Source organism: Pseudorasbora parva, chromosome 4, assembly GCF_024679245.1.
Source record: "Pseudorasbora parva isolate DD20220531a chromosome 4, ASM2467924v1, whole genome shotgun sequence".
In the NCBI taxonomy this organism is placed as follows: domain Eukaryota; kingdom Metazoa; phylum Chordata; class Actinopteri; order Cypriniformes; family Gobionidae; genus Pseudorasbora; species Pseudorasbora parva.
Window position 1 is genome coordinate 42,842,940 of NC_090175.1, and position 13,427 is coordinate 42,856,366.

Here is a 13,427-nt window from a genome sequence, read left to right on the forward strand (position 1 = left end):
GTTCACAGGACCCAAACTGCTCCCTCGAGAGCATCCCAAGCATGCTGTGCTCCCAAACAGTTTAACTGATGCATGTCCGCACCCGTATTCTAGGGCAGGGGTGCACACAGCGTTTAAACTCTTAACAGTATTTTGACAGACAACACCAAATAAGACTGACAGCAGCATAGAGCACTTGCTAAAGAGCAAAAATCTTACTCTGTTATCCCGGAGTCCCTTTGTAGCTTCCATGTGTGCCATTAACTAAATCATCGGAGGTCAGCAGCAAGTGTCAATAAAGTGAGATTAAATGCATAAAATATACTGCATAGTTTGCATAGTATTCTGAGTTCGCATTTCGCTGATTTTATCATCATGGGGAAAAAGGCATTTTTACCGTGATATGGCTCCTTTTGAATATTCTTTGTCACTCTAGTTTGTGAATTTTTGACAGTCAGGTTCAAAGTTGTGAAAAGTAGGCTTGTTCACTTCAGTATTTTCAGCTTTGTCCTTCTCTTTGCCAGGCTGAATCCTCCTCGATCGCTCCATCTCTCCCCTTCTCCTCCACGCCCACCCCTAATTCCTCCCTTACTCTGTCTTCCACTAGCTTTTCTCCTCCACACACGGAATCATCTGCCTCTGCTCTTCACTGTTCTCCGCCATCTTCTTGCAAACCTTCTCCATGCTCTTTTGCTCCACCTCTTCCTTTGGTGCCCTATTCCTCCTCTATACTCCAAACCTCAGTTTTTTCTTCCCCTTCAGACTCTCCTCTCCCTCCATTATCTCTCTCCACTCCTCCTCTATCACCTCCAAACTCCCCAATCCCTCTTCCCCCTCCTCCTCCTTCAGCGACTCTCGATATTTCTCCTTCTCCGGCATCTTCTTTGTCTTCTAATTACATTTCATCTCCTTCTCCTCCCTCATTTCCGCAACCCCTTCTTCCTTCTGTTGTTCCTCAGCTATCTTCTCCTACTTCCACACCAAATTTCTCAAATATCCCCTCCTCCCACTATCCTTCTCCTCCCTCCTCATCTCCTATCTCGCCAATCCCGCCATCTCCTCCTGCATCTCCTATTCCTTCTGTCCATCCTCCTCTTTATTCCTCCTGCCAGCCTCTTCTGCCAACTATTCCAGCCTCCCCACCCTCCTCTCCTTCTCCTCCTCCATCTTCTTCAGACCGCATCCCATCTCCTGAAATTCCACCTTCTCCTCCCAGATCTCCTACACTCCCCTTTTCTCATCCTCCCTCTTCTGTACCTGTAGTCTCCACTCAGCCCTTACCGTCCATCCCCCCATCCTCTACTATTTGCCCTCTCTCCCCACGTTCTCAGCCTCGGTCTCCTAAGATTAAGGTAAAAAGAATGTTAGAAAACAATGGTTGCAGGGGTGACGTGTGGTGCATGCACATTGGTATTGATGTGCAAAGTAGACATTTTTTACATTAACCAAACATTAATAGTCATATAACTTGTGGATACAAACCCAGAACCTTCAGAAAAAAACATAAGGCTGTGTGTAGAAACATTAATTCGATGCAAATGACAAAACCTTGCAATGGTTTTTTTCCACTATTGTAATGTATATCCAAGTTAACGGCTTCTCAAACAAGAAAAAAAGTAGGGCAGGACTTGATTGTGTCCATCAGAAACTGATTGGATCTTTGTTGTTTGCTATTGCTTTGATCTCATGTTAGTGACAGGTTGTCCCGCCCATCAGAGAAAAGAGGAGATGTTGCTGCAAGAGGAAGGGGAAGTTAAATTCATTAAAGATTACGAGGACACAGGAATTAAAATAAATAAAGAAAATAAATAAATATAGAGTTGCATGGATAAATCATTTATAATAAATACCACAATATTCCATTAAAAAAAGGGAATTGTCCATTTAGATTTCTTGTTGACTTTAAGGCTTAGAAGTAAAGTCTTAAATGGCTAGGTCAAAATGTTGTCGTTACCCTCATATTGTTCCAAACCTGCATTATAAATATTGTTAATAAATAAAGTTAATTTTGACTAGGTCCAAGTAAGAACATATAGACCGTTTGTGTGCCTTTGTGGTGTTTTCTGTATATGTATGCAAAATACATATCACTAGCAAATTGGCATTATCAGCTGTTTTTAGAGATTTTTATTTATTTTTTTCAGTATTGAACGATATTGGATGTTTAATTGTGCATATCCCTATTTATTTATTTTTACATTATATTACGTAATAAACTAAATATTATAATTTTATATTAAATTCATTCATCTCAAAATGAACATAATCTCAAATGATTTTCTTAGTTTAATTTAAACAAAATTGTTTATCATTTTAATATGAGCATTTTACCAATAATCAGCCATAACATGAAAGCATAACATCATAATAGCATAATATAATGGGTCAAATAAGTATCAGTTTATTAATATCAGCCATATTTTTATATCACATGCATTCCATGCACTTATTTTTAGTTTAAAAGCCAGTGGTTATGAACTGAACAGTAAATAATGAAATAATTGTATTTAGGTTGGTGAATTATCCCTAGGGTACAAGTTCAACCCATGCTTTCTAAAAAAAAAAAAAAAGCTCATTGGAAATCTGTTGTCTAAGGTCAAGAATGCAAGTGAGACAAGGTGTGTTTTTGCATGAACGTCTCTTACTTGGTCAAAATTGGACTCTACTTTTCAAATCCTAATATTTTAAGATTTTGGAGTTACTACTAAAACTGAAATGGAATTAACACAGCATTAATTATAACCTTATTCATGGTCTTAATCTCAATACCAGCAATGGAGTTCTATGAGAATGCTTTTCTCTGATTGGTTGCCTTGCATTTGATTCTTCCAGACGGTTTATAGGCAGGAAGTGGTGGTCGGGGGTAAGCCACCACGTAGCCCCATTTCCACCAGGAGGCGCTGTTTATCTCCCTGTTTATCACCCAGTAGAGCACGAAGGGTAGGATGGAGTGTGCTGTGACACTAGCAGCAGTGCAAACTGGGAAATGAAGTCCTTTCTAATCTCTTTTATAGTCCTCTGGTCGCATCATGGGTGGATTTCCTCTGTGTGTATTGTAACAACAGGTTTTCTCTGAGCTCTGTGATGCCGATGAAGACTCATAGAATGACATCATGTGCCTGGATTTGGCATGATATTCTTAAGTGTTACATGTACACTATAGTGACACTTGCCACTCTCTTTTCTCTGTCTCTCAGAAAATGATGCAGGATTCCCAGCATGCAGGTGGTGAGCCGTAAGTACATTTCACAGTTTTTGACACTGTCTGTGCTGTTTTGTTTATTCACTGTCCAACCATAAACAGCACATTTTAAAAACGTTATTTTAATGTTGCTCAAGCTTCCAAGCTGTCTACAACTATGTGCCTCGTAATGAGGATGAGCTGGAGCTGAAGGAGGGAGACGTTGTTGATGTCATTGAGAAATGTGACGATGGATGGTTTGTGGGTATGTTTTTTATAAAGCTATACAGTCAGCACCTCTGCAAATGGTTTATCATTTTCCTTAGCAAGACTTGCTTGAATGCTATTCTTTTGAACTTTCTATTAATAAAAGAATCCCCAAAAAAGTATCAAGGTTTTCGAAATATTAAAGGGGGGGTGAAACACTCAGTTTCAGTCAATCTCATGTCAATCTTGAGTACCTATAGAGTAGTATTGCATCCTTCATATCTCCGAAAAGTCTTTAGTTTTATCATATTTATAAAAGAAATATGGGCTGTACCGAGTCTTTCCGGAAAAAACCGAGCGCCTGGAGGCGTATCGTGTGGGCGGAGCTAAAGAATGACAAGCGCGCAAAGCGGTGACGTCCTCAAGCGTGGAGAAACCCATGCTATCTCAGCTAATACAGATAATGATCCACAATCAAATCTGAGGCTGAAATAAATTGAACAGGAGAAACGGCAACATCAGGATGTCCGTCTCTGTGGTATGTACTGTATTTAGGGGCCTTTGTGTGTCTTTACGCGCAGTTTATGAGGACATGATTTGGTTTATGGACTATTGTATGTGACTAACGTTAGACCTTAGAGGTAGCAAGCAAAACGGTTTTGCACGTCAGAGTCAGTGTAACAGAACAACAATGGAGTAACCGTTAGCGCATTTGAATGACGAAGCACGCGATCATATCGTTTACTGATGTTTACTCATGCGACGGTAGCCAATAGCAGAGACATTTGATGTTGATTTACTCACCGGCTGCTTCCAAGGACCGAACCTTTATTGCTGGGACCGCTCTGTCAAAAACACACTTCTTTGGTATGATTTGGTGAAGTCCTGTGACAGCAGTGACCGTGGAATCCACTTTGCGACGCGACTGAAGCGATGCCTTGAAGCTTCCCGTCATTTCTGCGTTCAAATCGGTTCAAATGCAGCGCTGCCTTCCCGGAATGCTGTGCTGAAGCGTTGAAGTCGCTCGACGTCACCCATAGGAATAAAGTGGAGCGCGGCGCGTCATAAGTGTTCATGGACGACTGGATCTGCACCTGAGAGACTGTTTACGGCGTGCATTTCCTCTCTCTCCCTCTAGTTACGCGCGCGCGCACCCTACCGGGATAAGAGCACGTACGGCCCATACAAGGACCTTCCGATCTATTTAACGTCAAGTAGACCCATACTCGAAAAAAACTCACCGAAACTTGTGAGAAACCGGAAGGAGTATTTTTAACACAGAAATACTCCATCTAACGTCCAACATTAGTTTTTGAAACTTTGTCTATGTTTAGGATGGGAATCCAAGTCTTTAAAGGTGTAAAAAGCTCAGTATGCATGAAACAGCATTTCACCCCCCCCCCCCCCCCCCCCCTTTAAGCAACACAACTTTTCAGCTTTGCTATCAAAGGAATAAATATACATGCAAAAGATATTTAACAATATTACTGTTTTTATATTTACATTTTGTATTTTCGTTTGTATTTTCGATCAAATAAATGCAGCCTTGGTGAGCATGTAAGATTTCTTTTAAAAAACATTTATAAAATCTTATTAACCCCAAACTTTTTATTTGTAACTTTTTACTAAAGTAACTTTTTACTTTATATACTAAAGGGGTTTATATGCTAATGAGTGGCTGGCTGTACTTTCAGAGCTACTGTTATTACCAAATAAATCAATGAATGAATGATTTGATTTGAAGTTACTTTATTTTAAATGTATCGCTAGGTTTGTAAGAAATCAGTTACTTTGGCCAGTTTAGTCAGTATACAATCATTATAGAAAAAATGCTTGACCAAATAATGTGATTGACCAATCACAATCAATAATTCCAGAGTGAATGTAATTATTATTATATTTACAGTATGTACACCAATCAGGCATAACATTATGACCACCTTCCTAATATTAATCTCAATATTGTATCCCCCTTTTGCTGCCAAAACAGCCCTGCACCATTGAGGCATGGACTCCACTACACCCCTGAAGGTGTGCTGTGGTATCTGGCACCAAGATGTTAGCAGCAGATCCTTTAAGTCCTGTAAGTTGCACGGTTGGGCCTCCGTGGATCTGACTTCTTTGTTCAGCACATCCCACAGATGCTTGTTTGGATTGAGATCTGGGGAATTCGGAGGCTGAGTCAACACCTCAAACCATATCTGAACCATTTTTGCTTTGTGGCAGGGCGCATTATCCTGCTGAAAGAGGCCACAGCCACTAGCCAATACCGTTTGCATGAAAGGGTGTACATGGTCTGCAACAATGCTTAGGTAGATGGTACGTGTCAAAGTAACATCCACATGGATGGCAGGACCCAAGGTTTCCCAGCAGAATATTGCCCAAACATCGCACTGCCTCCGCCGGCTTGCCTTCCCATAGTGCATCCTGGTGCCATGTGTTCCCCAGGACAGACTGATCTCATGAAATGGTGTATGTATGACACGCCATTTCGTATGCCATTGTGGCATGCTATGAAGACGCATAATTGCTTTTTATCGTGTTTATCAACGGCGTTTCATTCTATCCCACTACACTGCCCCTACCCCTAAACCTACCCATCACACACACACACACACACGCACACACACACAGCCCCTAAACCTACCCATCACAAACACACTGCTCCTAAACCTACCCATCACACACACACAGCCCCTAAACCTACCAATCACAAGAAACATTCTGCATTTTTACATTTTCAAAAAAACATAATTTAGTTTATAAATCCATTTACCTTGTGGACACACACACACACACACACACACACATATTCAGACACATTTTAAATGCGTAACTCAAACTCTTCCCTAAACCTACCAATTTGTGTATTATAAAAAAACAGGATATAACAGGCAGATACGACTGCAGGCACAATTTATTCAGAAAGTACAAATATTCCAAGTGTTCCGATGCCAAACGATTGATTTGTGTGAAGAAAATTCCCAAAAGCGTCCCTCTGCCAAAGATTAATAATACATTTCAAATATTGCCGCCGGAAGAAACGTCATGTCAGCTTTGACAGCATTGGCTGTCGTGTGTCTCGTGACCAATTGCGTCATTACGTCAGCTTTGATTGTAAAATGCCATTGGCTCTCTTGTGTCTCGTGACTTGTCGTGTGTATCATTTGAATGAGAAATATTAACGAGTGTGTGTGTTCTGTTCACAAAGGAGCGCGATCATCATTTCAACTACTAAAATATTAATATCAACTCTGTTCTTCACATGAAGATATCGCAACATGAGTTAATACTTTTATACGGTTTTTTGGTCCGTTTTTGCAATAAATACTTGTGACTGTACATTTTTGCCTGTTAACTGTTACCTGTTTTATATTGTTGAGAGTGGGTAGGTTTAGGGTAGGAGTGGAGTTAGTTGCTCCAAAATATATAATTAGGCTATAAATATTAATTCTGTGAGATCAGGTTGGCAGAATCACACGGCGTAGACATACATGCGGAGATGATGGTTCGTTTAGGTGTAGACATACACGCGGAATCACACGGCGTACACATACACGCCGATAGCTCAAAAAGCATGTAGATAACACGCCACTTGCCTTTACAAAGTGGTGTGTATGTTTACGCAAAGTCATGATGTCATGTTGCACAAAGGGGCACGTTCATCATTTCAACGACTAAAACATTAAGATTAACTCTGTTCTTCACATGAAGATATCGTACGACTTCAGAAGACTTGGAATGCAACATGAGTTAATATTTTTATACAGTTTTTTGGTCTGACTGTACATTGATTTGCCTGTTATGTGTTTTATAATGTTTTGAGTGGGTAGGTTTTGGGTAGGAGTGGAGTTAGTTGCTCCAAAATATAAAATTAGGCTATAAATATTAATTCTGTGAGATCAGGTTGGCGGAATCACACGGCGTTGACATACACACGGAGTTGATGGCTCGTTTAAGTGTAGACATACACACAGAGTCACACATAAAAATACACGCGGATAGCTCAAAATGCGTACAGATAACACGCAATGCATACAAACCCGGCAAGCCACGTAATGTAAAAGAAAATGTGAATCATCAGACCAGGCAACCTTCTTCCATTGCTCCGTTGTCCTGCTTTTGGAGGTGGACAGGGGTCAGCATGGGCCTCCTGGCTGGTCTGCAGTTATGCAGCCCCATATGCAACAAACTGCGAAGCACTGTGTATTCTGACACCTTTCTATCAGAACCAGCTTTAACTTCCTGAGCAATTTGAGTGACAGTAGCCTGTATGTTTGATCGGAACACACTGGCCAGTCTTTGCTCCCCATGTGCATCAATGAGCCTTGGCCGCCAATGACCCTGTCACCGGTTCATGACTGTTCCTTCCTTGGACCACTTTTGATAGATACTGACAACTGCAGACCGGGAACACCCCAAAAGAGCTGCAGTTTTGGAGATGCTCTGACCCAGTCATCTAGCCATCAAAATTTGGCCCTTGTTAAACTTGCTCAAATCCTTATGCTTGTCCTTTTTACCTGCTTCTAACACATCAACTTTGAGAACAAAATATTCACCGGATGCCTAATATATCCCTCCCACTAATAGGTGCTGTGATGAAGAGATAATCAGTTTTATTCCCTTCACCTGTGAGAGGTCATAATGTTATGATCTGTGTATATATGTGTGTCTATGAGTGTGTGCGTGTTCATGTTTTTCTATCCCGGTGGGAACTTCAACCTGAATGCACAAAGACTCATGAGGACTCTTGTCACTGTGGGGACTTAAAAAAGTTTTTGTTTGAAAATGTAAAACTGTATAAAGTTTTTTGTGATGGTAGATTTAGGGGTAGGGGCAGTATATTGTTTGTACAGTATAAAAAACATTACGTCTATGAAGAGTTGCAACAAAGATAATAAACCAGACTGTGTGCGTGTGCATGTGCGTGTGCGTGTGCGTGACAACATAAGTTTAATGACATGTTTTGACTATATGTACATCGTACTATGGATAAAAGATGTTTACGTGATGTACAACGTAATCACATTGATTAAAACTGTTCATGAAAGTTATTGCATTGTATTGCTGATAATCGTCTTGTCTGTGTCTTATTTTAGGTACCTCTCGTAGAACCAGGTTATTTGGAACGTTCCCAGGAAACTACGTTAAACTGCTTTAACAAAGAGGAAACGATGGCACAAATACGGCCACTCCAGTGCCTACTGTGTAGGGCCAATGAGGCACCTCACCTTTGAGAAAGTGTGTGTGTCTTTATGTGTGAGTGTGTTCACAAACACTACATTTTTAGCTCTGCCATTTCTTCACTGACAAACCACTGTTTATTTCAGTTAATTTCACTTCGAGCACTTTTTTGTGCCATCACAAAGTCTCCTCACTGTTTCTTCATCTGATATTTTGACATTAAGTTATTTTCCAGGACGCAGTAGAGTTAGTACAGTGAGGATTCAGGTATTGAGTGAGGTCAGTAGAACATTTTAAAAGGCGCTGAGGAGAAACCTCAGGCATCAGTGTTAAACTGAGTTTGTGTATATGTCTGTGTGTAGTGTAATACACAGTGCACGGTTAATAGCAATATAGAGACTGTTGGTTATAGGTTATGAGAATGTTTCACTAAAATGAGCTATAGGTGATATCATGGACAATTATGAAATTTCTCATTCCCCTTGTGTGGCCAAAATATGGAAGTGATAGAAACAGATGTTGACATTGAACATTGAACATTGAACAATTGAGATGTGTTTTTAACCATTAATTGTATAGTTAACTATAGGGGTGTATTCAGGTATTCATTGTCTTCTCAATGGCAAACAGTGTCCCATTCACCCTGAATTCATCCACATACTTTTGCCATACAGAATTACAGTATGACTGTCATATTGCAATTTTGCTATTGTTTAATTGGCAATCATTCATATATAGGATAATGTTCATATAATTAGCAGTGCATTGTAGGTATTTGTATAAGTTATCTTTAAAAAGAAAGTGTATTGTCATTCTGGAAAGATAAGATGCTTTTATGGAATTTGGTAACAAATATTTGATTAATGAACCTGTTTTCTAATGTTTACTTGAGAATTTTATGAATGGACTGAGTTTTAGAATTGTAAACCAGACTTTCATACAGTAAAAAAAAACATGTAGCCTAAATCAAGATTGATTCATTGCTGGTTTTAGTAATGGATGGTAAAATCATTTACAATAACAAGGGGAGCCTGTTATAATGTTTTTATTTTTTATTTGTTAACCTAAAATAACTAATTTATCTGAAAGATAATTTCTCAATTTTCACTTTTTTTTTTGAAAGTTTGATCTCTGGTATAAAACTTAAATTATATAATTTATCTGCCACATTTCTCATGAGATTCACTCATATAGAGATTGCATCATATAATGCAATAGAGAGAGTTGTTGGTCATTTGATGTATGTTGTAGTTTGTATGCTTGTCTAAAAGTTCACGTTTCGGTTTTGAAGGATTTGTATATCAGTATTTTCTGCACTAAGTGTATCACTTGTGTTCTCATCTTAAACATAGCTTGTGTTGCATCAGCTTTTACAAGTACGTATATTCAGTATATGGAAAAGTGTGTCTATGAATTTCACAGACAGCAGAGCAATCTTAAAGCACCTTAAACATTTATTTAGTTCTATTATTTTTGTTTTCTTTAAAGTTGAAGTGTGTTAGAACATTAATAGGTTGATTCATTCAAGTGTGAGCATTGTGGCACTTTGTTGATTTGAGCACAACCAATAGTTTGAGTTTGGGGCGGGGTTATCTGTTTGGCTGTCCAATGGCAGATGGGAAGGGTTTTGGAAACCTGTTTGAAAACATTTGCAGTAACATTTTGTTGATTTTGTTGAAGTACACACTTCAGCATTAAATATTTGAATCACACTGTTTGCATTTTCCAGCTTCACAGCTGTGTTTGCTGATACTTTATATGTCCTTTTGTATTGTACTGTACATGAGTTTCACTTCCAATATAAAGCCCTTCCTTTCTCACTTTTGGTTTCTTTCATCTGTTTTTAGTCCTTTATACTTCGTGCCATGTGCCAAATGTATTCTCCTACAACTTTTTTGGTGCAAAAAAGAAAGAAAATGAATGCAAAAAAAGAAATAAGCAAAGACCATTTTGGGGAATTATAAAGGACTTTTTTCAGCACAGGATGGATACTGATGCACACTGTAGTCAAACTGCAGTCACTGTTTGCCTTTGCTACAGCCACAAACTCTCCTCTACTAAAGACAGTGGATTTTCTGGAGGATGTTGTTTGCCTTTTTCTTTATAGAGGCAGTTAGTGTGAACACTAACGTATAGTGATATTTGATGTGTGTGTGCTTGATGAACTGGTGAACTTGAGGATCTTTAACCGGCTCACTATCAAATAAAGTTTTTTCTCTCTCTCTCCCTTTCTTTCTTATTTTCTTTCTTTCTCTATCTCTCCCCCTCTGTGTCGGCTCGATCTTTTGTTTTGTTCTGTATCCAATAAATTTCTGCTCAGTTATTTGAGCTTCTATGTTTGTCCATTGACTCCAATTCTGATATTTGAACACTGGGATTGTCGTTTTTATTTTCCTTTCAAGTATCATGCAACCTTTTTATGTTTTTCTTTGCACAGCTACAAAGTGCAAATAACAAATTGAATAGGAAGGCGTAATTAAAGACAACACAGGCAAACATGCCATAAGCATTTAACTAATAGAAGTTCATATGGTGATACATGATAAAATAGTATACTACCATTCAGAAGTTTGGGTACATTAAGATTTTTATATATTATTTTTTTTACAAAGTTTTCATTTATTTGATGAAAATAGAGTTAAAATAAACATACATTTCATAAATTTCTATTATTATAAAAATATATATAGTTTATAATTTGATTTATTATAGCTGAATTTTCATCAGACATTACTCCTGTCTACAGTGACATAAAAAATATCAAATATGCTGATTCAATGCTCAAGAAGCTTAATACTGTTTGTGGAAACTGAGATGGCTTTTTTCAGGATTCTTTGATGAATAGAACACTTTTAAAAAATTGCATTTATTTGAAATATAAATTGTTGTAACAATATACACTGAACAAAATTATAACATAAAATTATAAGCAACACTTTTGTTGCTTATAATTAACACTTTTGCCCCCATTTTTCCTGAGCTTAACTCAAAGAATTAAGACTTTTTCCATGTACACAAAAGGCCTATTTCTCTCAACTATTGTTCACAAATTTGTCTAAATCTGTGTTAGTGAGCACTTCTCCTTTTCAGAGATAATCTATCCACCTCACAGGTGTGGAATCCACATACTGATTAGACAGCATGATTATTGCACAAGTGTGCCTTAGGCCGGACACAATAAAAGGCCACCCTAAAATGTGCAGTTTTATCACACAGCACAATGCCACAGATGTTGCAAGTTTTAAGGGAGCTTGCAAATAGCATGCTGACTTCAGGAATGTCCTAGCCTGACAAGCCAGACCCAGACAAAGATGTTTGGTCTGGAAACTCACCACTGACAGGGCTTAATCCAAGTGGCGGGATAAACGGTTGTCTTTCAAACTCCCTCTGCACGCGATAGGATAGCGCTACACCAACCAGAGCAACGAAGGTGAAACGGAGCTCGTTGACAGATTAAACATTCACCGTATCCGGTCAGAAAAACTCCGAACACATCTTCTCTTCTTAAGAATGACTTCAGTGCCGTTCTTTGTTCTTTTCTAAGAGAAAAGCTTAACTCCCAAGTCTTTCAGTGTCACGGTCAAAGCTGATTTCGAATGACCGCCATTCGCCAGCTTCTGTGTTGACTAGAAGCACGCAAGCGAAACTCTGGCGTCATTATGTTAAGCCCCGCCCACCGACTCTATACACGATGTGATTGGCCCGTCAAGAGCTTGGCGTTTACAGCTCAGATGGGTATTGAGAGTTGCTAGACGACACTCGCGGGCAGAGTAGATTTGCTGCCGCTAGGGTGTGTCTAGATTTCTAGGCTAGAAATGTCCACCAGGGCTGTTGAATTGAATATTCATTTCTCTACCATAAAGCGTTTCAGAGAATTAGGCAGAACATCCAACTGGCCTCACAAGCGTATAACTACACCAGCCCAGGACCTCCACATCCAGCATCTTCACCTCCAATATCGTCTGAGACCAGCCACTCGGACAGCTTCCGGGGTCTCGACCTGACTGCAGTTTGCCGTTGTAACTTGAGTGGGCAAATGCTCACATTTGATGGCGTCTGTCATTTTGGAGAGGTGTTCTCTTACCGGTTTTCACTGTACAGGGCAGATGGCAGACATTGATGCACGGATCAATGTATAAACAACCCGCACCCGACCGACGTTTTCAGCTAACTCGCCAGCAAATCAAAAAAAAAAATTATGATGTTTTTATTACCTTTCTGGACATGGACAGTATAGTGTGCATACACTTGCATACGCTCTCGGACTAAATATAAAATACACTCACCTAAAGGATTATTAGGAACACCATACTAATACTGTGTTTGACCCCCTTTCGCCTTCAGAACTGCCTTAATTCTATGTGGCATTGATTCAACAAGGTGCTGAAAACATTCTTTAGAAATGTTGGCCCATATTGATAGGATAGCATCTTGCAGTTGATGGAGATTTGTGGGATGCACATCCAGGGCACCTGGAGCTCCTGTTCCACCACATCCCAAAGATGATCTATTGGATTGAGATCTGCTGACTGTGGGGGCCATTTTAGTACAGTGAACTCATTGTCATGTTGAGGAAACCAATTTGAAATTATTCAAGCTTTGTGACATGGTGCATTATCCTGCTTGAAGTAGACATCAGAGGATGGGTACATGGTGGTCCTAAAGGGATGGACAAGGTCAGAAACAATGCTCATGTAGGCCGTGGCATTTAAAGAATGCCAATTGTCACTAAGGGGCCTAAAGTTTGCCAAGAAAACAGTGGTAACAAGGTATGAGGGAGTCATGTTCTCATTCTGTTTATGCCAAATTCTGACTCTACCATCTGAATGTCTCAACAGAAATTGAGACTCATCAGACCAGACAACATTTTCCAGTC

General features: G+C 39.4%; 1 protein-coding gene across 12 annotated transcripts in view; it reads left to right on the forward strand.

Annotated features, from left to right (window-relative positions):
* Positions 1-10,879, forward strand: part of sorbs2a (sorbin and SH3 domain containing 2a) — a 117,179-nt gene extending 106,300 nt beyond the window's left edge. For 11 of the 12 annotated variants that reach the window (XM_067441872.1, XM_067441871.1, XM_067441874.1 and 8 more), the window contains 3 exons: positions 3,177-3,214; positions 3,319-3,425; positions 8,467-10,879. In XM_067441872.1, coding sequence (XP_067297973.1) covers positions 3,177-3,214; positions 3,319-3,425; positions 8,467-8,528 — 207 coding nt within the window. In that variant the 3' untranslated portion in view covers positions 8,529-10,879. The remainder of the gene's footprint in view (positions 1-3,176; positions 3,215-3,318; positions 3,426-8,466) is intronic. The other variant, XM_067441876.1, reaches the window with a different exon arrangement.
* The last annotated feature ends 2,548 nt before the right edge of the window (positions 10,880-13,427 follow it).